At 36.8% G+C, this 27,501-nt stretch overlaps 1 protein-coding gene across 1 annotated transcript; it reads left to right on the forward strand.

Moving 5' to 3' along the window:
* The first annotated feature begins 3,942 nt into the window (after positions 1-3,942).
* Positions 3,943-26,912, forward strand: ampd3b (adenosine monophosphate deaminase 3b). Its single transcript, XM_063004735.1, has 16 exons — positions 3,943-4,026; positions 6,545-6,642; positions 15,956-16,178; positions 16,272-16,458; positions 17,612-17,777; positions 17,884-18,103; positions 18,888-19,017; positions 20,013-20,207; positions 20,298-20,429; positions 20,540-20,703; positions 21,498-21,624; positions 21,918-22,081; positions 22,927-23,047; positions 23,681-23,854; positions 23,951-24,061; positions 25,697-26,912. Exons 2-16 carry the CDS (start codon positions 6,567-6,569, stop codon positions 25,850-25,852), a joined length of 2,346 nt encoding a protein of 781 aa, XP_062860805.1. The 5' UTR covers positions 3,943-4,026; positions 6,545-6,566; the 3' UTR covers positions 25,853-26,912.
* The last annotated feature ends 589 nt before the right edge of the window (positions 26,913-27,501 follow it).

A 27,501-nucleotide genomic window follows, 5' to 3' on the forward strand; every position in this document is an offset into this window, starting at 1 on the left:
TGAGTAATAAAATCACAAACTAAGGTATTACCCATGACACAGGAGTCACATCTATGTCACATAAACTAGGCAGTGTAGTCATTTGATAAATGGTGTATTATATATATTACTATTAGGTGGTCTATCTTTAATTTATGTTGCTATTTGATCAAATTCATCCCACAACACCACCCATTAAAAACATCCACTTTATTTATAGTTTTGCTGCCATCTAATGCCAGAGTCAACTAAAAACAATCCTTTCAAACACAACACACATGGGGTTATAATTCTAACTGTAAAATTCAGTACATAACAGTAATCCAATATTTTTTATACAGTTCCCTTAGCCAAAATTATTTCATTATTTCCCAGTAAGTTGGCATGGTGGAACAGCTAGTAGAATGGATGCTAGACCCATTTCCAAAAAACACACAAGAAAAATGAATAGCTGCTGAATACAACTGAGTGAATGTGTAAGTGTGTGTTACCTTGTGATGCATGTATAATCAGTGCAACCCTCACTAGGAACAATCTACCAGTAAACTGAATAAATAGATTAAAGAATTTAACTTACAAAATTAGGTAGTGATAAAACAAGTAGTAATGTATCATTGGTTTAGCATTTTATCCTCTTAATAAACTATAAGCTATATTTTAATCAGGTTCCTGTTGAGTGACTCTACTGACTTATTACTGCTCCTAATTAGTCCATTCCAAGTATTCAGAGTATTCTGTACAATAATGTACAAAACCTCCAAAGACATTAAATGCTGCAACAAATCAAATTTTTGTAAGGGGAGGTTATTAACAGTATACTGATTCACCACCAGGCTGATTCTGGACTTAAATGCAGTAGCTGAACAGAATCTGAACAAAAGGGAAGCCCCAAAAAATACTACTTTAATCAATCTTACAAAGCGACCTCAAAAGGAAAATCCTGTAATGCTAGGTGGGATTCCAAACCACAGTGAGAGCCATGATCTACAAATATGAAAAACTTAGAACAGTAGTGAATTTTTTCCAGGGGTTTCTGGCCTACTAAAATTTCACCAAGAACACATTGCCGATTCATCCAAAAGGTTACATAAAAATTGAGACGAGCATCTAAGGAACTGCAAGCCTCACTTGTCTCAGTATATATCATTCCACAATAAGAAAGTCACTGGGCAAAAATGGTATCCATGGGAGAGTTGTAGAGCACAACTCTAGCTGACCAAAAAGAACACAAAAGCTTGTCCTGCATTTGCCAAAAAAACACTTAGATGACACCAAGATTTTGGGATAATATTCTTTTAGCCAGACTCAGTACATTGGTATAAAGCTAACACCACATTTCCCAATAAAAACATCAAACCAACAGTCAAACATAAGGTGGTTGTGCTATGTGTAAACCAGACCCACTACGACTCTGACCTTTCATCAATAAAAACCTATGAAGGGTGATAAAAATGACCTGACATTTTGAAACGCTTAACTGTATACGCCCAGAAGGGGGCGCTCGTATTACTAGTGTATTAAATTGGCACAGATGCCTCTTGTGTTTCAACGTTATTTTGTCATTTCTTTGTCAGTTTTCTTAATATTCTTAAGACATTTAATACAAGTTAAAGAACATACCCAAAAACAATTTTTAAATGTTTAAAATGTTACTTTAACATACTTTTAACATAACTACAGATAATGTTAACCCAGGACAATGTTAATCCCTCTGTCTTTGTGATATACTGTATTGGATGAAGGAGATTGCAGGCACAGAGGGAATCCGTTTAACTCTGCACATTTATTTGCAAAATACACACACACATTCATGCTTCCAACCCGTTACATGTGCATTCTCTTAGTAATTCTACCGTCATTATCTTATATAGTAATTAAGTATTTACTGCCACCTTCTAACCATTAACTAACTTACAGTTATATATCACCAAATACAATTCTAATATACTACATACTTGAACCCCCCAACCCCCTCAGACATTACCATTAATCAAAAAAAAAAATCTGAATCACTTTGATAACATTTGCTATGATGGTCTAATTCAAACAATTCATGTGATAATACTGACATAAACGGAGGCAAAATCAATGCAAACATATTTATTTTAAAACATGTTTTATCATCAATCAAATTCAATTGAATGAATGAAAAATGAAAAAAAAATAAAATGAAAAAATTAATCAATGGAAAATGGAAAAAATATATATAAATTCTAATGTAAATGAATAAACGGAAAAAAAATAAGTTTTTTACTATGTAATAAAAGGTAAAAGTGTCAGTATAAGAGTTGTAGTATGTAATATGGGTTACACTTAATAAAATACAACTATTTAAAAAGCTATTGAAGTTATTAATATGCTGAACACTTTAAATGCTATTAAAGTTATGAATAAAAATCAGTTTTTTACTATGTAATAAAAGGTAAGTGTCAGTATAAGAGTTGTACTGTAGTATGTGATGTGGGTTGCACTTGATAAAATACAACTTGTTTTGGAGCAATTTGATGCATATTTTAAAAGCTATTGACGTTATTAATATGCTGAATACTTCAAACGCTATTGAAATTATAAATAAAAATCAGTTTTTTTACTGTGTAATACAGGGTAAAAGTGTCAGTATAAGAGTTGTAGTATGTAACGTGGGTTAAACGTACATATTTGATAAAATACAACTTGTTTTGAAGCAATTTGATGCATATTTTAAAAGCTATTGAAATTAATTTGCTGAAAACTTTAAATGCTATTGATATGAATAAAAATCTATTTTTTATTATGTAAAAAAGGGTAAAAGTGTCAGTATAAGAGTTGTAGTACTGGTGCTGGTCATAAAATTAGAATATCATGAAAAAGTTGATTTATTTCAGTAATTCCATTCAAAAAGTGAAACTTGTATATTATATTCATTCATTACACACAGACTGATATATTTCAAATGTTTATTTCTTTTAATGTTGATGATTATAACTGACAACTAATGAAAACCCCAAATTCAGTATCTCAGAAAATTAGAATATTGTGACAAGGTACAATATTGAAGACACCTGGTGCCACACTCTAATCAGGAAGACTGCTGACTTGACAGTTGTCCAAAAGACGACCATTGACACCTTGCACAAGGAGGGCAAGACACAAAAGGTCATTGCTAAAGAGGCTGGCTGTTCACAGAGCTCTGTGTCCAAGCACATTAGTAGAGAGGCGAAGGGAAGGAAAATATGTGGTAGAAAAAAGTGTACAAGCAATGGTGATAACCGCACCCTGGAGAGGATTGTGAAACAAAACCCATTCAAAAATGTGGGGGAGATTCACAAAGAGTGGACTGCAGCTTTCATGTTCATACTTTTCAGTTGGCCACCATTTCTAAAAATCCTTTTTTTGTATTGGTCTGCAATAAATATTGAATTTATTTCAAGGCTTTTAACACATCTTAACCAGGGGTGCCAATAATTGTGGAGGGCGCTGTATATATAATTTGTCCTAATATGCGTCTAAAGAACACCACACACATACTCCTTTAACATTTTGTTTTTTAAAAAACGTTAAAAGACCATTCATATAACGTTACACATTGAACAGAATATTTATCAAGGTCACGTAACGTTTATAGAACGTTCTATTAACGTTATTGTGAGAACGTTTGCTCATAACATTAGGAGAACTTTCACGTATAACGTTAGTGAAAGTTGTGGGAACGTTCCCTGTTAGCTGGGTTGGTGGGTTTTTGGGCGTTTTTTGGTAGAATTCATGAAAGCAATTTGTCAACCTGGTTAATAACGAGTTAGTTTAGTAAAGTTTAAGGGTTAGTTAGGAAATACAGGCTACAATTTATCCACCGCGGTGTAAGGAAGTGAACAAGAGGAAGACTTGAAAGTCACTCCCACAGCCATGTTTACATTGTGTCTGCATGCAGCTTCTGCACTGACAGGGTTAATGCAAGAGTCTCTGTCGTTAAAGGTGTGACTTAAATGCTGTCAGCTATTTTTATTTCAAAAGAATAACACTTTGTCAGAGACACATACCGAACTGGAAAGCATTTGTACGTTTAAAACGGTGAGTACGAGGCAGCACTAGATAAACTGCTTTCACTTTGTTATTTATTCAACTTCCGTTTAACTGTGCATGTAATTTATTATTGTTTTTCTCATTGTTTACTGAAGGCTGATCAGCTGTGTAACATACATACTGTTTAACAGGTTGTAGTCGAATAACTCAACTAATTGTACAAACAGTACACAATGTTTCCACCAAATATCGCTAGATGTCACAACCTGCATCATGCAGTTCATACACTGAGTGGCGTTGAGTTTTAAAGGCATTGAGTTTCAAGGTATTTTTTCCCATATGGATGTTTGGGAAATTTGTTAATGTGTTCCATGGTCCCATGGAACTGCAAATATTTTAGGCTATTGTAAAATAATAGGGTTGTTTTGACACTTATACACTGAAAATAACACACATAGAATATAAAACACTGAAATACAATTGAAAACAGTTAAAAATCAATAAAAAATTCAATAAAACCCACATTTTATCTTTACTTCTTTATTGTTTCCTTACGTTTCTTAATCGTGGAGAATACCATATTCCTAAGCGAGTTCAGTAAAGGCACATTCACATGAGAAGCGGCAAAATAGGTTTTGCGCTGGCTGTGCCGTTATTTCCTATGGCGTGTGGTGGTCCACAATGCTTAATGTGACTTATTGTACTAAAACAACGAGCGAGGAATTTCATTAGTGGAGAAAACTTATGAGCAGTAATAATTAAGAGAAGTTGTTTTACACTCTCAAAAAAGCTGATTCTCACAATTTCTCAGAACCCAAAGCTATAACACAAGTTTGAAAGTGAAATCCATCTAAACACAGATACATGTGGACACTTTCAGAGTGAATTTGACGGTTATTCCATGCAAATACAGATTCATCTCATATTCACACTTTGATGACATTTTACCGCACCGCTCAAGCCGAGCGCTGAACAAAGTGGCAATTCATTGTTAATTTGAAATGAAATAAATACATTTTGAAAACGAGCTGAACACGTTGAGTTTAAGGGTACACATTTCTTGATAAAGGGCATTGAGTTTTAAAGATTTTAGGTTTAGGCGACGTTGAGTTACAAGGTACCACTGTACTTTACATCACATCAACATAACTATGGTAACACAGTGTTTAAATTGCCTATGAGCAGGTCATCTTAAACCATTTAATCAAACTACAGTACAAACAATAATATTAAAATGTGCTTTTTATTTCTAAGTAACTTGGCTACCAAACATTTTACATCTACCCTTATTAAAACTAGTATCTTTGAATAGACTGATCTTTATTTGCATCATCTTTTGCATCATTCTTAGCATCTTATTTAACAGTAGTAAAGCCTGCCAAAAGGTCTCAATCCCATTTTTTCAACTTTTGGTTTGTTTTTGATACTAAACCTTTGAGTTGTAATGCTTGCTAATACAAATTTAATACTAATGTCCTTACAATAACAAAGTTGACTTTCTGCATACAAGCCATGCAGAACATGTACAGAAGATGTAATGGTGCTTTATGGTAATTTGGGTGCTGTTTTTATGTGGATTATCTGTGTTGTGTTGGTCCTATATGTCCACCTTCAAGTAAATATATTTGTAAAAAATATATACAGAATCTGATGACAATCAGGTTATTGGAAACTTTTGTATGTATAAATCATGCCAACCAGACTCTTGATTGATGAATTATGGTCGATATATAAATAGTTGCTACGACCCATGTTTTGTGATGTTTATTGATTTTAGGGAGCCTCTGTGATTGGGGGGTTGTGATATACCTGTATTCTGTTTGTAGGTAGGTATGTAGTAGGGGCTACAGTGCATGCATCAACACTACTTTAATAAAGCCTTTCTAGGATAAATAGCCACAAAGAAGCTGTTTTTTTGTAGAACAGTAGCCTTCGCTGCAATATTTGCCTTACACAGTTATCCATTGTTTAGAAATATAGTAGAACATCAATTTTGGCAGTATCCTTAACCCTAACCAAATGTACTAGTCAAATTAGTGTGGCCTCGACCGCAATACTGCTTAAAATATTAACCTCATGTAATCATGACTGGTTCAACTCATTAATATAGATTCATGTGAATTTCATCTTACATTAGAAAGTATGTAATGTATTTAAAGTTACACACAACTTAATATTTTAATCCAGTTTAATCTTGTTCATTTTATTCACTTTAAACTGAATGCATACTTGACACTTTCAAGAAAATACAACATTTACTGGCACCTCACTAGCTTCTGCATATAACAGGAAACAGCTGCAGTACAAGTTGGTTTAAGTGTCAATAAAAACAGCACCAGACACAATGTCCACCAGTCAAAAACGTCTTTTCCTGTTTTTAGAAGCTGAAATTCCATTGGTGTTACATTACATTTTCACTAGCTTTTTGCACTAATTACAATTACATTAACCCTTTGCTTATACTTAAAGTCCATTAGAGATAATCATACATTTTTTAAAATTCCAAAATTAACATTTCACAGTAAACTAAGTTTGCTGCCTGCTTGTGTCTCTCAATTTCCTCCAGTGAAGCATCTGTTAGGTTGATCATGGACACACAGACGCAGATGAAGAAAAAGGCGCCCCATCTGAGCAAGCAACAGACCATGCCTTCTTTAAGCAAGGGTAAGTACACGGTCATGGGCTCTTCACAAAATGTGCCAGGAGCAGATAAACAAACACACACCCACAGAAACACACATACACTAACCTACAGTGGAACTTGAGCATCTGTAACACTATCTTGCAAGCTCAACTGGTTACATATGCTGCTATGCTAAACTCTTGTGTGAAATGCTGACTGAGATAAGCTAAATGTGCTATTTTAAAATCACAACACAACAAGTGTTTAGTGCATGTTTTGAGGTGCACAAAATAAACAACCAATATAAAATTGTAAGAAAGTGTGTAATTGTTGGTTAACAGCGTTTTGCTGGTGTTTTTATCACAAAACTTGAAAATAATTTATGGTAAGAACACACTTAAAAGTGAAATACTGACCATCAGCAAAAAGGAACAGTGGTTGCAGATCAATTACTGGAATAGACAGACATCTGACAGTACCATGAGCTATTTAAGCTAGTAAAGCAACTGAATTATAAACAAATGAGGGCACTTATTTTTTGCGTCCAAATACGCTATACATATTTTGGTTGTGGTGCAATGCTTTGTTAATAGTTTTTCAAAAGCTTGGATTTGATTTTGCTGGATGTAAACAAAATGATACACCTTCCATACAAGTCTAATACTATATAATTTCAACAAAAGTAAAGTACAGGACATGTAATTGAAATATTTTTGACGTCTTTTGGTTAAAGGCATCTTCTAATGCATCTAATACTTAAACAGGTCATTTGCAGGGCATTATTTGTACAAGAAAATTTGTTTAGTAAATACACTTGGGACAGTAAGTAAACTGCAAATAAAAACAGAAGGCAGGTAAGTGTAAACTGTACAACTGTACAAAATCAGAATCTTTATTATTCGCCAAGTACCAGATGTAAGGAATTTATCTTGGTGCAGGTGTCGACATGTACAGTGTATCACAAAAGTGAGTACACCCCTCACATTTCTGCAAATATTTCATTATATCTTTTCATGGGACAACACTATAGACATGAAACTTGGATATAACTTAGAGTAGTCAGTGTACAGCTTGTATAGCAGTGTAGATTTACTGTCTTCTGAAAATAACTCAACACACAGCCATTAATGTCTAAATAGCTGGCAACATAAGTGAGTACACCCCACAGTAAACATGTCCAAATTGTGCCCAAATGTGTCGTTGTCCCTCCCTGGTGTCATGTGTCAAGGTCCCAGGTGTAAATGGGGAGCAGGGCTGTTAAATTTGGTGTTTTGGGTACAATTCTCTCATACTGGCCACTGGATATTCAACATGGCACCTCATGGCAAAGAACTCTCTGAGGATGTGAGAAATAGAATTGTTGCTCTCCACAAAGATGGCCTGGGCTATAAGAAGATTGCTAACACCCTGAAACTGAGCTACAGCATGGTGGCCAAGGTCATACAGCGGTTTTCCAGGACAGGTTCCACTCGGAACAGGCTTCGCCAGGGTCGACCAAAGAAGTTGAGTCCACGTGTTCGGCGTCATATCCAGAGGTTGGCTTTAAAAAATAGACACATGAGTGCTGCCAGCATTGCTGCAGAGGTTGAAGACGTGGGAGGTCAGCCTGTCAGTGCTCAGACCATACGCCGCACACTGCATCAACTCGGTCTGCATGGTCGTCATCCCAGAAGGAAGCTGACGCACAAGAAAGCCCGCAAACAGTTTGCTGAAGACAAGCAGTCCAAGAACATGGATTACTGGAATGCCCTGTGGTCTGACGAGACCAAGATAAACTTGTTTGGCTCAGATGGTGTCCAGCATGTGTGGCGGCGCCCTGGTGAGAAGTACCAAGACAACTGTATCTTGCCTACAGTCAAGCATGGTGGTGGTAGCATCATGGTCTTGGGCTGCATGAGTGTTGCTGCCACTGGGGAGCTGCAGTTCATTGAAAGAAACATGAATTCCAACATGTACTGTGACATTCTGAAACAGAGCATGATCCCCTCCCTTCGAAAACTGGGCCTCATGGCAGTTTTCCAACAGGATAACGACCCCAAACACAACCTCCAAGATGACAACTGCCTTGCTGAGGAAGCTGAAGGTAAAGGTGATGGACTAAACCCAATTGAGCACCTGTGGCGCATCCTCAAGTGGAAGGTGGAGGAGTTCAAGGTGTCTAACATCCACCAGCTCCGTGATGTCATCATGGAGGAGTGGAAGAGGATTCCAGTAGCAACCTGTGCAGCTCTGGTGAATTCCATGCCCAGGAGGGTTAAGGCAGTGCTGGATAATAATGGTGGTCACACAAAATATTGACACTTTGGGCACAATTTGGACATGTTCACTGTGGGGTGTACTCACTTATGTTGCCAGCCATTTAGACATTAATGGCTGTGTGTTGAGTTATTTTCAGAAGACAGTAAATCTACACTGCTATACAAGTTGTACACTGACTACTCTAAGTTATATCCAAGTTTTAGTTCTATAGTGTTGTCCCATGAAAAGATATAATAAAATATTTGCAGAAATGTGAGGGGTGTACTCACTTTTGTGATACACTGTATACATCTAATTAAATAATAGAAAAAGGAACACTACAAATAAACATAGAATAAACAATACAACAGTGACATAGACAGTACAGCATTAGGCAAAGTGTGCAATGAAGATGTACAGTACAGTACACTGACAAACCTCAAGTAAAAATATTTGTGCAATGGAGATTATTACAAGTAAATAAGGTGCATATGTGCATCGACTGCATAAGAGAAAATGTGGGAGGCATGTGAGATGTGCAGCATGTATGATAAGATCCATGTGCATTCTGTTAAAGCGGAGGGATGAGGGAATAGTCCTTGTTTAGTATGGTGATGGCCTGGGGAAAGAAGCAGTAGAGGTGGCGGTTGGTCTGAGTCTTTAAGGCTTTAAGGGAGTGACCAGGGTGTGAAGAGTCAGCCATGATCCTCCCTGCCCTCTTTCTCATCCTAGAGGAGTACAGAAAGAAGCTGTGGTACAGTACAGGCATTTAATTGTAAACAGCTCAAGAGATACAGTATTTAAGGTTTTACTTTATCAACTTTATTGTTGATTCAGTAAATTCGGACAAGGTCAATCTTGAGAGACTTTTGCTGGAGACTTTTGATTGGTCAGATGGCACTGCATTTAAAACGAAAATGCATCCGTAACAAATATGTAACATACTTATGCTAAAAAACTTAGTTTCCAACTGATTACAGAACAGAAGTTGCAAGAAAACATTGGTAAACATGTCCTGTCACAACCTTTTTGGAATTTGCATATACTGTATACAAAAATCAACAAGTGTAATTAGTTAAACCATTAAATATTTTGACTCTATGCAGTTTTTTGTTGAATTCATGACACATACACTATACAAATTACTGTTGTCAGTTTTTTTGCTGCCCATTTTTCATTTTTAAAATTGGGTTTGTGTATGCACTACTTTTTCAAAATACAGCGTACAATTTTAAAAAGGCTTTGCATGAGTCAATCATTTTAAATCTGTGGCTTTAAAATTGAGTCATGTTTGGTGTTCTCAGCCTGCAGTAGGGCTCCTCCTGCACAGTAATGCCTAGCTCAGGTTCAAGTTGCTGTCAGTACAGTGACCTAGTCTATAAACATGCAAAACTGGTTCGTTCTAATCAGGTGTTACCCGGCCAAAAGTCTTTACACATTCAGTCATGCCTGGATGTTTTGAGCTGCATAACAATGATCTTTTAAACCAATTTTTATGTAATGAGGAAAAGTTTACACTTTTTAACGCTATTACGCCCAGCCGGCCAGTAGCATTGTTGAAATTCAAGCCCAAAATAAACCCAATTTTTGCGAATTGCAAAGCAGCCCCAGATCATTAGACTACCACCACCATGTTTGACTGTTGGTATAATTTTCTATTAGTGGAATGCAGTGTTAGCATTATGCCAGCAGTCGTTTGTGCCTTGCAGATCTATTTTCCACACCCAATTGTGGAATCATATAACTTAGGTCAGTGAGTTTTTTTTTAATGTTTGTCTGGGTTCTTTTGTAATCTCATTATTAAGTCATTGATGTGTTCTTGGTATGGTAGGCTGGCCACTTCTAAGAAAGTGAGCAGCAATATACACACCTCGACTGCAGTCAGGGATCCCCCAGCAGCGGAAGACAAATTGACTATTCTAAATTAGGAGAAAATGGGAGAAAATGCATAAATAATAATAGAAAAATAAGAAATAAATAAACTAATAAAATGTATGAATGGACTCACCATGTGCTTTTTGGAAAAGCTGATGAACAAATGTACAGAATAAGGTATTTTTAATTTAACTCTAAAGTGCAATTCCTTTAATAATCATTTTAGATTTTTAGTAATTGAGTTATTCTAATGAATGCAGTTTAATTTGCCATGCTAGCATGAGAAACATTGAACATTTTTAAATACTTCCTGTAAAGTTTGTAAATTATACTGAAGTGCTACACTAAGGAACATAAGGGGCAAAATACATAGAAATAGAAATACAACTATAAATGCAGCAACCAGAACTGTTTTTTTTTTCTTAAAACTCAAATAAATCAATAACAATGTGTGCAGGGTATTTGTGAGTGTTTGACTTAATAATACTTTATAAATAACACAAAGCACAATAATCCTTAAATCAGTACATAATTCTACATCATCATGTAACGGTAAATAGAAATGTATGATATGCCTAAAGGTATTTACTTTTATTTAGTGATAAGGTTGAAAATGGATTAAGGAAAAGCTGGGTGTGAATAGGTTTGAAACACAAAGGGCAGGATAAAGAAAAACAAAGGGGAGGGAGATGTTGGCACGGGTTTTATGGAGTGGACACAGGTACACAGCCATAGCTGTGGGCTTAGACGAAGTTTGATTTCTTTACATAGTTTCCTTAAAAATATTGGAACGAGCAACAGAACCAGTTAAGTAGAAAATAAAACTCTAATCCTCACTCCTCTCGTAAACTACTGCAGCTCAAGCTTTCAGGTAAAAGCTTTTCTTTATGATGGGCAAAGGTTTACCTGAATATAAATAGTGTGACCTGCTTTAGAAAGCTGTGTTAATTCTAGACGTTGATCGCTGAGAATTTCATTTTAGAGATTTGCCTATGAATGCAATAGACTTTTCCAAGTGCAACACTTTGCTGAATAAAAACAGGCTTTGGAGTGAGAGCTGGAAAGGTTTGTCAAGGTCATCTATTTTAAGCGTACAACTCATTGCGTTGTATCTGGGTTACATTTTAGATTAGCTAAGAGCTAAACTAAGCTTCTGACCAACAAAGATTTGGCAATATGAGTAATCAAGTGTATCAGTTCTGTTTTGTTTTCATTCTGATTGATATACTAGCTTGGGTAAACTAATTGTATAGACAAACCAGAAGTGTTTAAATGTGGTAGATTATGTATGTTAGACATGTAAACAAATTTTATATTTGGTACTGGTCAATGTATTAACAATCTATGTGACAATCTGTCTGCTAAACTTTGTAGGTCTGTCTGCAGGGCTTTGTTTGTGTAGGTTAGGCACTAGTTGCTTGGGTGCAAAAGCATGTGATTCGACTGTACTATAGATTTGACCCAAGGTTTGCATAGTAAAATCAGTTTCAGTTAGATATATTAACGGACTTCACTGGAACTGACTTTGACCATGCTTAGCTCTGGTGACTTTCTGTGTATTTGTGCTACAATTTTGTGTTATTAGAAACTGCCTTTGTCAGATACAGAATACATGTTCCCAAGTCCTTTGGATGAAAAATACGTAACAGTATTATTTGTGTTATGTGTTTGTTGCCATTCAGCCCTACCGTGTCTCTTTTAACAATAGAATTTACTTTGATTAGCAACTAGTAAACTGTGCTTATGTTTGTTGTTAGATGAAAGAAAAGGACGTCATATAACACACCTTCTAAGTAGTTTGTTGGTATTAATAAGTGTCTTTTTGTACATTTGAGGCTTAATGATCCACAAATGTTACTGATATTTCAAATCTTTAACACTTGCATCCATTCCAGGCAGTTCATTATTGCTCTGGTTGTTTTTGGCTTTTCAACTTTGCCAATTTTGGGTGTGGATATTTTTATAGCCATTGATTCAATAAGAAAATTTTTGTCTTATTCCAATTGTGCATTTTATAGGAATTAGAGGAAATTGACAAACTCATAGACAAAAAAAAACCATGGTTTTAATAAAATTACCTTTGTTTACTCATCTTTACATCTTTGTTAGGTTGTTATTTTTGGACTGAATGTTATAATTGTAGAGCATTGTCTTCCAAGACTTAATGAACCTGTTTTTCACACAAGTCTAATTGCAAACTATTTACACAAGTACACAAGAGTTGTCAATTAATCTTCTGTATCCACCTCAGCTCTAGAAGCTGCCAGCATTTTGGTTCCTTCATCTCCAGTACTCACACACCCAGCTGACTGCCAATTGTGACATAGGGAGAGGTTTGGTGTCCTCACATAACATGACGCTGTCAGTATCAACCTCTTTATATAAAGAGTCAGAAGGATACTCAAGACATAGAAAAGCTGGAGCTGACTCTGTCAGTTTTTGAACTCTAGTACAGAAACGACTACGGTAAAGCAGAGAGTCGTGTCATTTTAAACATAATTTTGTAAGAACAGTACAACCATCTAATTATTACTTACTAACAATGAATCTACTGTACAGCTGAGTACATAACAACAAAGCCTTAAGTGTTGGGCTTCCTTGGTGTTATGTAGTTTACAGTTACAATAAGTGGTTTAGTTGTAAACACTAGGACATTGAAATTACACCACTTTGCATATTCTAATATATTATGGATGTTTTATCTTATTATCTGCTATATTTGTGTTTTCTTTATGAACTCTCTTAGTTGTAACAGTTAAATTGTCCCTTTCTTCCTTTCATTCTTATTTTTAATTAAATATATTTGCCATATCTTCTTGACATATTTTATAATTCTGTTAGATGTTATACCTTCCATTTCATAATTAAAATATATATATAAAGTTTTATATCAAACGTATGTTTAACATAAATTAATTTACTTTATTTTTCAGATTTTAAGATAATTTTTTGAGATTATTTTAAAATAAATTTACATTGGCTTTTTTTCAATTTAAAAACATTGGGGATGTTAGATGTCAACAATCTATATAGATTTAGGCCACAGTGAAAGCTTGTAATATAAAATTTCTAGGATGCAGAAAGGCTGCTGTGGTTAAATTCCAGATATCAAACTTAATTTGAAACAAAAATTTGCAATTTAGAATTAGAGCAAATGTAACAGGACCAACTATAACAGGGCTACCTGCTATATAGATCAGATGTGGGTGCAGGTCTGAATTTATGCCCACCTGCTATGCCGGTATGGCCTGCCGGTGCATGGAGGCACAGATGACTGACAGCTTTGGTTAATTTAATCTAGCACTTAATCACTTCAAGTGTTAATATGACACATCTTTTGGAGACCTCACAGTTGGCTCTGTGTGCTTTGTGGTGTTTGTGGACTGTGCTCAGCTTTTTTCCCCACTGGTTCCTTGATTTTTTTTCCTGGGAACTCAGCCAGCAGCCAAAAATTCCATTCTGAACACAGTCTGCATTAAGTGTTAGAGTGGCGGTGGTAATAGTAATTGGTGATGGCCATGGTCCTTAATTGTCTTTCTCACAGTCATTGTCATTCAGTGGATGGTCATATTCGCATTTCTCTTTAAATACAAGTGCTTTTACAGTCAAAATACTGTCAGAAAGACTAAGTAATGCAAAAGTCCTTCCAGGAATGCAGAATTCCTAGATGGGAACAGTCTGGACATGTCGTTCTCACAGACTTTACCCTTAGAGGTTGGAGAGAGCATCGACAGTGGGTCCAGTTACATATCAACAGAGTGCTAGTCGAGTGAGAGGAATTTTAGCATGAGCTTGTGTGCTTTTTATAGAACCAGTTTCTAAAGTGATTCAGCTGCTTGGTCTTTATAAAGCTATAAATCACATCTATGTAGGTGGTAAATTGAGAACAATAATAAAAAAAATGAAATTTTAGGCCAAGTAACTATTTATCTTTAGAGTGCAGTTTAAGTTTAGCCAGATTAACAAAATGTATGTTTATTTTTAAATGACAACTTTGACAAATCACACATTTTATTAACTTTTTGTCTTTGATTAATTTTCAGCAATTTAACTAGATTAGATTCAACTAAATTTAGCTAGCTAACTAATAAAATGAGCTAACATTTAATATAGCTGTAGAAACTTTATGTTGCATCAGCCCTGAGTGTTTTTTTTTTTTTTCTTTCTTTCTGGGTTACCGAATTTATCAAACATTTTGTGGTAGATGTGAAGAAACAGGTTTGGCTAACATGTTTAGCCTATTTTTAACTGGTGGTAAACAAACAATAGCTGTAAAGCATAAAATTTATGTGGAATTAGAAAGGGCTTGGTAAATTTGCCATGGAAAATATTTAAACAGTTAAATATTTAAATAAATATTGACCTATTATAATGTGTCTAAGGGACATCAAGTGCAAGGGATTTTAAACTAGTCATAAGTACTAAACAGGATCGTAGATAAACATAGCATGTGGAATAGTGCACATGCATTAACAGCAAGAACTTGTGAGCCTGAATGTGTGACTAATCATGCGTCTGCATTTTAAAGCCACATTTTTTGGGTTTGTCACATTTTTAACCATTTAGTGTGAACTTGTGAAAGATCATATGATTTTGTGCAAGACTTGGACGACAAAGAAAACGACAAGCAAACTGTAGGTTTCTCACTACAGTTAGTCTGCAAGTCTGTAGTAAGGATAATTTTTGTCCTAATAGGGTGGCGTTTACCTCTAACAGAACTCAGTACCCAACGTCCAAGTACTTGCTTATTTGCAAAAACCGTCTATACTGTACATTTCCCAATGGTCATTAAACTCAGTAAGGGTGATGTACACTTTTGCAGGCAACCACATGCATTTCCGAGGCTAACACTTAAGAATCCACAGGCCATTATCAAGCGTGGGCTCGGGGGTGTGTGTGTCACTGCTAATGGCTGTTGGCAATGTTTAGAGTAACCCGACCAATTTACTGTCAAGACAAACTGAAACTTGAGCTTTGTTTCCAGAAATTTGACATGTTTACAGTCTTATTGATTTCATCATTTTCAGCATTTAGGAAGGAAATGTTATTCCTCTTTTTAGTAGTTTCACATACAAAATATTTCAGCTGAATAATATGCATTTATAATCCCTTTTTAACAGTTTATAGTATGTTATTTAGTTTTGGGTCAAAGTGTTTAACCTTACCTTCTAATATGTAAGTAGATTGAAAAGCATGATTAATTCAAAGTCTCTTTTTACTCTTTATCTGGATTTACCTTAGACATGCCACGGCAATTTCAAAAGATCTCTGTGTCTGAGGTGGACGAGCAGGTGAAGCGGCTGGCAGAGAGGGTGTACGCTTCAGCCATAAACGAGGAAAACACCAAGGATGCCCTGGCCATGTTCACAGTGCCTGAGGACTGCCCTATTGGCCTTCATCAGGCGAAGGAAATGGAATTACGTAAAGAGATAGCCGAGGAAAATTCACTAGAGAGTGTTAAAAGGTCAGTGCACTTAAATGTATACAGGGAAATGTGCTCAGTGTGTAAGACTGTGTGTTAACTGATCACTGTTGTTTATTTTGATGGTATGTCTAGGAAGAATAATCTAAGGCTGATTCGCACCCAGTCGATTTCCCTTCAGATCCCTGGTGCAAATGAGTGGGCTATGTCTGTGATCGCCCCTCTGATTACCGCTGACTCCACTGATGAACCTGGACCCCCTACTCAACCCAGCATCCCAGAGTATCAGAGAGTCACCATCAGTGGAGACTACTGTGCAGGGGTAGGAGCAGCGATCATTTTTATGTAATATTTAATTAGTGAATTTAATTATTTTAATAGGATGGCTGCACAAGTTTTCACAACACATTACTTTTTTCCGTTGCTTAAATGTCCAGGGTCTGATTATTACCCAAGGTTATGGACTTCTGTTTTTTGTTGATACTCACACAAACAGTTTTGCTGAGCCTGGCTCATGTGCTCTTTTAGTAATGTGTTTTGTGTTGTGGTTGTAAATTACAGTAAATACAGTTGTAAATATAGTTAGTAATCACATAATACAACTCACCTGTGCAGCTGAGTTTGTATCTGTCATTTAGACTCCTCAATTCCAAAATAGTTCGGGCACTGGAAAAACATGTAAATAAAAACAAATGGCATTTGATTGCTAATTCTTTTTGGCATGTATTTAACTGAATACAGTGCAATACAGACAATATATTTATTGCTTTTATGAATTAACTTGTTTAATTTTTTATTTTTTTTATACATACTCATTCAAAATTTAATGGCTGCAACACAGTGGCATTGCTTTGGGACAGGGGCATGCTTACGATAGTGTCACAAGTATAATGTGAATCTCCTCGGTCAGAATAGGGGTGGTGCAAGTGGCAGAAGAATTACATTAGGGAATTTGAAACAATTACTTTAAATATAAATATCTGTAATTAAATTGTGAATATGTTATGGCATGTCATTTTTGGCATGTCATCATGCCTGATGTAATACTTGCTCAATAGTCTGGGGTCTCTGTTGTCCTGTAATGTGCTTCATAGTGCCTCACATGTTTGCTGCAGAAGACATGTTTAGATAGCACGAGGCCAGTGTAGCACCTGCACTTTTTTACTATTAAGCTGTTGTAACATGTGCAGAATGTAGCTTAACCTTGTCTACATGGCAGCATATGTTGCTATAAAAATGCCCTATGTGCCCCTCAGCATTAATGTTGCATTTACAGAAAAGTCAGTCCATCCTAGATATGCTTGAGCTTAGAGATGTCACTGGCATTCCTGGATGTTGTTGATATATGGCTTCCGCTCTGCCGGGTTTTAACTTGCATCAGCAAACTGTGTTTACTGGCGAAGTATTTCCAAGACCATGTGGTGCGTTCAGTAAAGAAGCAATGCTTATAATTATTGTGATCTTTATTGTTCCAGATCACAGTGGAGGATTATGAGCTGGCAGCCAAAAGTCTGTTGAAGGCATTACTTATCAGAGAGAAATACTGTCGCTTTGCATATCACCGCTTCCCTAGAACCACTGCCAAGTTTCTAAGCAGTGCCAGTAATAAGATATGGAGTGAAGAGGAGGACGTTCTACAAGGTATGTGCAATTCTTATGAAACATGTTTTAAAAGGTTTACACATTTTGTATATGTGTGATATTTGGTTGATCCAGAAGTTCATATGATTTATTATGCCAATTACAGATAGCACCCCCTGTCCCGCTGAGGGTGAAGACCCGTATAGCATGGAAGACATCCCTCAGAACCTAAACTACTCCCTGAAGATGAAAGATGGCATCGTATATGTGTATGAGACTGCAGAGGACCTGAGTCAGAACAAGCCACACTGTTTGCCGTACCCTGACATGGAGACCTTCACTATTGACATGGCTCATGTTCTTGCCATGATTGCTGATGGACCAACGTGAGTCTTTCTGAGTTATTGTCTCAGAAAATTATTGTACTAATACACTATATGATCAAAAATATGTAGACACCTGACTATGAGCTTGTTGGACATCCTATTCTAAAACCATAACCAGGCGTTATTCTTTTTGAAAGGTTTTGGCATGCATTCGAGATTCCAAATTATCTCAAAGATCTTCACTGTCTGTAATAAATTTGGGATGTTCCCCCTATGTCAAGGTCATTTCTTTCTATTTATTTATGCATTTTCTATATTTTTCTCACAAATTTAGCGTAGCCAATTCCGCTGCTGGGGATCCTGACTGTGTCCGAGGAGGGTACCTTTTTTATTCGCCTGTGCCTCGGTGGATTTGCACCTGAGGCTCCTCCACTTCTGCACAGTCGCCTCGGGCTGCTAACCAGGGTTCTTACACAGCGTTTGAAGACCCCACCCATTTTATTGGTCCGGTCTTTTTTTACCCAGCAGACTTGATGACCAATTTTGTCTGCTGCAGGCATCGCCAATTGTGCCTGCTAGGTGGCGCCCAGCCGACCGGTAGCAGAGCTGAGATATGAACCGGGGAGTCAAACCTTTAGGTCATTTTTATATTGGAATTTATCCCACCTCCTAAACTATGCTACTAAGTGATGGCCATGTGATGAATTGGTGCCATCTTTAGGTTTTATATACCTGTATTTTACACTTTTTTTCTTGCATCTGTACAAAAACCTGTTTTATTTTAGAGTCTATATATGATTTAATGGGTTTTTACTGTAATACACATTTCTTTGCCCATTATTAGAAAGACTTACTGTCACAGACGATTAAACTTCCTGATGTCTAAGTTCTACCTGCATGAGATGTTAAACGAGATGGCAGAGCTGAAAGAACTGAAGATGGTTCCACACAGAGACTTCTACAATGTCAGGAAGGTATACAACATTATAACTAATAAACCTATTTAAAGTAATTATTCACAAGCTCACTTCTGTATTCATGGTTGTATATATAATACATTTAAAAGATGGAGTACTGGGAAAATACATGCTTTAATGTGATTCCTATAAACAGTAACAACTAGGTTAAGGTGGTTCTCAAGTCTTTTAACCCTTATTTATGAGGACCTAGTTAGCACATATCTGTGGCATGCAGTGCGATTCAGGAATGAATAGAACGCTCCAGGTACAGCATCAGTGTTCATCATGTCTCTAAAACATTTAAAAATGAAGGCGTGTCAAAAACTCCAATCTGACTTATGAAATAAAACTGGACTGTCAGGCTCCATTCCTGAAAAGCAAATGTACTGCATAGTATCATACTTTAATTTAACACACCTGAATAAATTACTTGAGACATTCTCATGGACTGATTTAGCTTTGGTAAAAGAGAATCTGGTTAAATGTTTATTACTGTGTGTATAACTCAGCCGAGGGTACGGGTTACAGCATCATGCCCATCTGCCATGCCACTACTGAGATTGTTTCATCATATTGTCAGAAGTGCAGAGCTCCATTTGCCTCTCTACTGATGTACCACCCACCCTGTTTCAATAGAAGCCAGACAGTACATGAACCCAGCGGAGCATTTTTCATAGACGACTAGCTATTGTTTGTTTTAGCTCGCTGTTTTGTTTACCATCAAATGTGCAAACACCCTCACTATGGGCGTTGGTTTGCCTTCCCTCTCCTCTGGCTGTTTGGGATGGCATAATCTGAGCAAACCCGTTAACCCTCAGTTGCTTGGTTTGTACATGGTCACAATAGTAGGTTACACTGGATGAAAGCATCTGCTAAGTGCCATATCTATGTCATATTTTATTGAAGTCTTATAATCTTGCAGGTGTGGGGCTCCATCTCATTCCACACATTAAACATACTCATGTTACCCACTTTAAAACGTCATCCAATGTGATTTTCATTATTTCCAGGTAGACACTCACATTCATGCAGCAGCCTGCATGAATCAGAAACACCTACTGCAGTTTATACAGGAAACATATAAGACAGAAGCAGAACGGATGGTGATGGACAATCGCGGCAAGAAGATGACCCTTAAGCAGGTGTTCGAGAACCTCAAAATGGACCCTTATGACCTTACAGTGGACTCACTGGATGTGCACGCTGTATGTACTATATACACCAACATGTCTACCTGACCTACACACTGTAGAAATGACATGGAGCAAGATTTCATTTTAGGTTTTTGATCTTAGGGTAGACAAACATTTCATCGATTTGACAAGTTCAACTCCAAGTACAACCCAGTGGGTGCAAGTGAACTTCGTGAGATCTACCTAAAAACTGATAACTGCATTAATGGAGAATACTTTGCACGTCTTATCAAGGTAAAACAAAGAATTACCTTAAATCACAGTAGCTATTGGCGCAACTGAATAAAATCTCAATCAAATCTAATGTTTATTAATTACAAGTTGTTTGTTCTCCAATATGATAGGAAGTGGCTCATGATCTGGAGACGAGTAAGTACCAGTATGCAGAACCCCGTCTGTCCATTTATGGCCGTTCTCCTGACGAGTGGACCAGTCTTGCAAAATGGTTCATTCAGCAAAAGTTATACTCCCCCAATTTAAGATGGATGATACAAGTGCCTAGAATCTAGTAAGTGCAACAGCTACTACTGGTTACAAACATCTATAACCTATTAACTATTTTTGCTCCATTATGTTTCTTAAAAAATGTAATAACTGCACGTACAATACCTTCCTTATAGCACCACATTTATAGAAAAGATATAATTAATATAATTAATTTTATAATTAAATTGTTGATATAATTGATAATTAATAAAATAGCAAAAATGAATAACTACAAGGTGATGCAGCAATTCAACAACATATAACTAATCTAAATTCTAAATGAGGGTGGGGCCATACCATTTAGACACGGCTTCATGCTCCATGCTCATGTTGTATGGAGTTTGGCATGTTTACCATAATTGCATGAGTTTTTTCAAGTAGTGAGCTACTGTTTATTTTAACTATTTAACGGATAAAGTATAAATAATTACAGCTCAAAATAAAGTGTATGAATTGTCTTTAGATATGCACTCAGTGTTTACAGTGGGCAGACCCACTGCAACCCTGACCAGGATGAATTGGTTCCTAAAAATTAACCACGATAAATACATGGTTTGCCTGGCAAACAATAGAAATACAAATAGTGCTCTAAATGTATTCATTATTTTTTTTATTTATTATGTACTGAACTGGTCAGGGTTTCAGTATGTCCAGAGTCACCTGGAAATTTTGGAAACAAGGCAGAAATGCACCCTGGACATCACACAATCATATGTTTAAGCAGACGTCATACAGAATACGACCAGAGCAGAGAAACAAACACATGACCAAATAAATATTAAATAATGTCCATTTGTTTTGTTTTTTTCCACTTAGTGACATTTTTAGGTCCAAGAAGATAGTTCCAAGCTTTGGCAAGATGCTGGAGAACATCTTCCTCCCTCTGTTTGAGGCCACTGTTAACCCTCAGAAGCACAAGGAGCTGCACATTTTCCTGAAATATGTACGTTTTTCAAATATCTTTATATTATTCAGACAAAATAGATTTTTTGACTTGATTATAATGCTGTTCATGTTATAATCCGGTGCAGCTGTCAGGTATTAGCCAAACCCAAACACTTCACAACATTTCACACAGATGGGTGACAGCTTGTATGATTAGATCATTGTGTATCAGTAAAAGAATCCCAAAAATGACCAGGATTATCACTGACTTACATTTCAGGAACTAGGCTAAGATGCAAATTGTGAGTTCTATTGAAATACAGTCAAAGATCATCTGAACAATGTTTACAGGTGACTGGCTTTGACAGTGTGGATGACGAGTCCAAACACAGTGACCACATGTTCTCATATAAGAGCCCAAAACCTGAAGAGTGGACCATGGAGGAAAACCCACCGTACAGCTACTACATTTTCCACATGTATTCTAACATAATGGTGCTCAACAACCTGCGCAAGTAAGTTTGCAATGATGTTGAAGTCAGGATTACTGGATTACCAATTACATAACCATAATGTTGTCCTAGTAATCTGGCTATTATATGAACCAATGGGAGTCATATATTTTAGCTCATATATTGGGCAGTTAGTGCTCTCCTTAAAGCATGTTCAGCTGCCACAAAAGGTGCTTTATGCTATTCAAAAAAGTGGTGTTTAATAACATGTTTTGACGGTTGCTACCCTCCTTGGTCAAGAGTAGAAGGTCTGCAGCAGTAGAAGCGAATTATGATGGAGTAATTAGATATGACTAAATTAAGGGAAAATTGAGGGAAAATGCAATTTGGCCCTGGAATTTAGAAAAAAATAGTAAAATAATAAAAAGAAACAATGTATGGTTTTAAGAAGTTGCTTGGGTGGTGCAGTGGTGAAATACATTAGCCAACCAGTGCTGAGATCTCAAGCTCTTGAGTGTGAATCTCAGCCCTGCTTTCAGCTGGGTGGGCGTTTACACAAACGCACCATTGGGTGTGTGTCTGTAAGGGGCGGGACAACGGTCAAACTGGGTTTCCTCATAACTGCTGCAATAACGACCTCCACTGGCTGCTCGATGGGGCTGCACAATAAGACGGGGTGGTTGGTGCACTAAACGGTACCCTTATGAACCCGCTTTGTGCATGGAAAAGATGTGACCGGTACTGCACACGTGTTGGCGAATCATGATGGGGTCATTGGATATGACTAAAGTGGGGAAAAAATGTAAATGTTATTCATCTGAATGCTTAAATATTAGACCTATACAAACTGCTAATCATTCTGGTCATGGACTTCTCTGTCTTCTAATGCTTATAATATTATTTTTAAGGGAGCGTGGCCTTAGCACATTTCAGTTCCGTCCTCACTGTGGGGAAGCAGGCTCCATCACCCACTTGGTGTCAGCCTTTCTCGCTGCAGATAACATCTCACACGGCCTCAACTTGAAAAAGGTCAGTCCATCAACCAAGCTCAACTTGCTGTCTGTTCCATAAGGTTTGGATTGCCAAAGCAGCCAGGTCGTTCTTTATTTTTTACTGGTCTTTACTGTAGACTCACTGGGTACCCTAGTAGGAACACTTTTACACCTGTTAACTGAATATACATCCGTCATTCGTCTTAAAGGACCAGAGTCCAGCAGTTTTGTGACTTACCTGGTAAACACACCTGATTTAATGAATAAGTAGGTAGGGTCGAGCAGTTCTGTACCCATTAACTACACAAAGCACATTTTTGAATGCACATACACCACTTCATGTTTCATAGTTCTGGCATAATTGGGACACACTGGTTTTAAATAAAACATGATGGCTTGTTTCAATTTCTGCCAGTGCACGAGGCACCTGCTTTACCAGTTGCGCAACCATGCCACCATAACACATTCCAAACAGTTGGCTGTAATAACATTACTGCGATAAATAAAGACAAAGTCCTCAGTCTGTAGTAACGATTGGGTTGTCAGAGGTCATTTTTAACATTTGCCAAAAAGTCCAAACCCAAAAATCAGCCAACTATTAGAAATTTGATCTTTCAAATGTGTGTGAAATTCTAATTACTGGTCTTTTTCACTATTTTGATCCACCCAGAGTCCCGTGCTGCAGTACCTGTACTACCTGGCTCAGGTGCCTATTGCCATGTCTCCTCTAAGCAACAACAGCCTCTTCCTGGAATATTCCAAGAACCCGCTGAGAGAGTTCCTCCATAAGGGCCTGTGTGTCTCACTTTCCACTGATGATCCCATGCAGTTCCACTACACCAAAGTACGTACCACTTACATTCCAGTATACCATTTAAATTAACTTTGCCCTTATGGAGGGAAGACGTTTCATGCTGGTAGCTGCTGCTTTGTTCTGCAGGAGGCACTGATGGAGGAGTACGCTATCGCAGCCCAGCTGTGGAAGCTCAGTACATGCGATGTGTGTGAGATAGCCAGAAACAGTGTTATACAGAGCGGTCTTTCACATCAGGTAAAGCTAAAGCGGCATGTCCATGCCTTTAACTGCTTCCAATGTGATTTATAAAAACACACTGAAAAGAGGTATGTCCTGGAGTGTTCATAGGACCAACAGAAACCTTTAATAATGACGGTTATAACATAAACCCAATAAACACCGCAGTTTTCAAACAGTCTGCAGAAACATCATTGTTAATAATACTGTTACCAAATTTACTTTTTTTGGCAATTAGCAGACACTTTTATCTAAAGCGACTTACAGTATACAGTCCAAGCAATTGAGGGTTAATGGCCTTGCTCAAGGACCCAACAGTGGCAACCTGGCAGTGGTTGCACTAGCAACCTTCTGCTAACTAGTCCAGTACTTTAACTTTGACTACAATCTGCCCTTGTATAAGTAATTATAATAATTATACAATAGTAATTATAGTAATTTGTTCAGTTCTGTTCACCCTGTTGGGTGGACACCCCTGTTTTGTTAAGTTTCTAAGTGAATGTTAAACAGAAGTATCGTTTAAAAGGAAAAATTTGCATATATTAGTCAAGTTACTGTTTATTTACTAATTTACTTAAAATATTGGATTAAATATTTGTTGTGTTGTGGCTCATTTAATATTTTTAATATATTAAACACAGCACATAGAAGTACATTTTAATGGCCAAAAATTAGAGTATTCCCTGTAGACAAGCGGTCCCCAATCTTTTTTGCACCACGGACCGGTTTCATATAAGATATAATTTTACGGACCGGTGGGGGAGGGAGGATTTAATAATATTGCTCACAAATGATGTAAAATGAGCTTTTTTTCACTGCAACGACGCTGCTCCCACCTAGGGGTGATAGCAGACAATAACACCCGAAATAGAAGCAGTGAAAACTGCTTTTCTAGCGATCTCTAATTATTCATTCTTTCTGTGCGGCCTGGTAATAAATGACCTGGTCCGCGGCCCAGTGGTTGGGGACCACTGCTGTAGACAGTGTATTTTTCTTTAAAACAAATCATCAAAATGGGAAATTTTACCAGAGGTGTCCAAATTCTTAGTTTTATAGTGTTTAGTACACAAGACATTTATGATTCTTACTTGAAATGTTAAATCTTGAAAATGTTCCAGTGTCTAGTACAAAAAACACATGTTTATTATATATAAATGCTGATATAAAAACATTAAAAATATAGTTAAACCATAAAAAATAGACAAAATAATAACAAAATTTTATAGTCGGATGCATATTTGGAACAACAAGAATAATAATACTGATAATGTGTTGTGTTGTGCAGATAATGAATGCAAATCATTTAAAACACACAATCAAGTACATTTTAATTAAAAGAACTTGCATTCCAAATGTTCTTGATTATATGGAACACTATTTTATTTTTAAAAGCAACCTTCTAGAGAATTAAAACCAAGCCAAGTTTGTAGCCGAGATGACAGAATTACCAGTTAGGTGACGGCACAGTCTGGCTGAGGCGGTTGTTTATTCTGTTCATGCCAAAACATGCCCTGCTGTCTGTAAAATAGAGAGCCTACCCCCGCTTAAATATATGTTACGTAAGAAACCGTGTATTTTTGCAATGTTCTTGTTACTTGAGATAACAAATTTGAATGACACAATCAAGATCTTAATTTCAATTCATCTTAACAGGAGAAGAAACACTTCTTAGGTGAGAACTACCTACAGGATGGGCCAGAGGGAAACGACATCCGCCGCACCAACGTAGCACAGATCCGTATGGCCTACAGACACGAGACCATGTGTAACGAGCTCTGCTTCCTGGTGGATGCTGTAAAGTCTGTGTGAATACCTCGTGATCAGAGTTCTGGTTCATATTACTCCAAAAAAATCCAAAGCTGCACAGTGGAAAGCAATAGGAAAGTGGGACTTTAACCCTTTGATGCACAACCTGGGTCAAAAGTGACCCAACTGAGTTTATATTTTCTATATCTTTGCAATAAATTAATTTCGTCATTCAAGCTTCCATGAATTCCTCAATTAACTTGTTTTTGATCATCACAAATCCTTATTTCAGTTTTATATTTTTTGCTTTTTTAATAAAAATCATTTTTGTATCACTACCCTTCTAATGCACAACATGGGTCAAAAATGACATTTGTAAGTGTTTGTAGTCAAAAACATATTTACTGATCTTTTGAAAGACAACCAAAGATTAGGCTCTTGAATCTTGAATATGTCCAATACTATTTGCTTGCTAGCTGTTTACATATTCTAGTATAGATAGCTTTTATTAGCTAAGACAGCAAATACATGAATAACTGACAAATGTGCATATGAAAATATTCTTGAATGGATGAATATGGGTCATTTTTGACCCATGTTGTGCATTAGAAGGGGTTTGCTTAGCTTGTGCATCAAAGGATTAAATCCTGCATGAAAGAGATACACTGTAGGAATCGTACTGTACTGAACCTTGCACTCGTCACCAGAGTGCAATACTGAGTATCATTCTAGGTCAGATTTATTTAGATAAAACAAATACAGTATATGCATGGTTTAAATAAAACAAGGTGGTTATTTGGGCTTTTGTTTTGTAAAAATGATTTACATTTAGCTGTATTAGGAAATACTTGTTTACCTGTATGCTTTGCATGGAATACTGGAAAAAATTGAACTTTTCTACTTTGTGAAACTCGTTAAACTGCCTTTGGGTGGGTAAAACTTCTTGTATTACTTGGAACAATGTCTTGTTTGTTTTGAACACTTGTTTTTTTTAACACTGGACAAGAATGGTGCACATAGCAAGGTGTAAATGTAGTACACATACAGAATTATGCACTTGAAAATTTTCACTGGTCTATAAAGATAAAAAAAACTATAAACATAAGATGTGGGCTTTTCTAAAATAAAGGTTTTTTTACTCATCTAAAAAGTGTTTGTATTGTTATTATATGCAGGATCTTCAAAAAGTTTCCGCACTTTTATATTTTGGTTGGAAACGGTGAGGGTGGGAGGAGTACTAATTGGTCATGTGGGCGACACGGTGGCTCGGTGGGTAGCACTGTCGCCTCACAGCAAGAATGTCCTGGGTTTGATCCCCAGGTGTGCCGGTCCGAGTCCTTTCTGTGTGGAGTTTGCATGTTCTCCCCGTGTCTGCGTGGGTTTCCTCCGGGTGCTCCGGTTTCCTCCCACAGTACAAAAACATGCAAGTGAGGTAAACTGGAGATACTAAATTGTCCATGACCGTGTTTGATATTAAACTTGGAAACTGAAGAACCTTGTGTACTGAGTAATTACAGTTTTTGTCATGAATGTAACCAAAGTGTAAAACATGACGTTTTTAAAGAAGCTTTAGGGGGAAGAAGATTTTCATGTGATGATGATGTGAAAGCAGTGGTGCATCGGTGACTATGCGCGTAACCAAAAACATTTTTGCTGATGGCTTTCAAATGGTACGACGCTGGGAAAAATGCATCACAAAGGAAGGTGACTGT

The sequence above is a fragment of the Trichomycterus rosablanca genome, chromosome 11, assembly GCF_030014385.1.
Source record: "Trichomycterus rosablanca isolate fTriRos1 chromosome 11, fTriRos1.hap1, whole genome shotgun sequence".
Classification (NCBI taxonomy): Eukaryota; Metazoa; Chordata; class Actinopteri; order Siluriformes; family Trichomycteridae; genus Trichomycterus; species Trichomycterus rosablanca.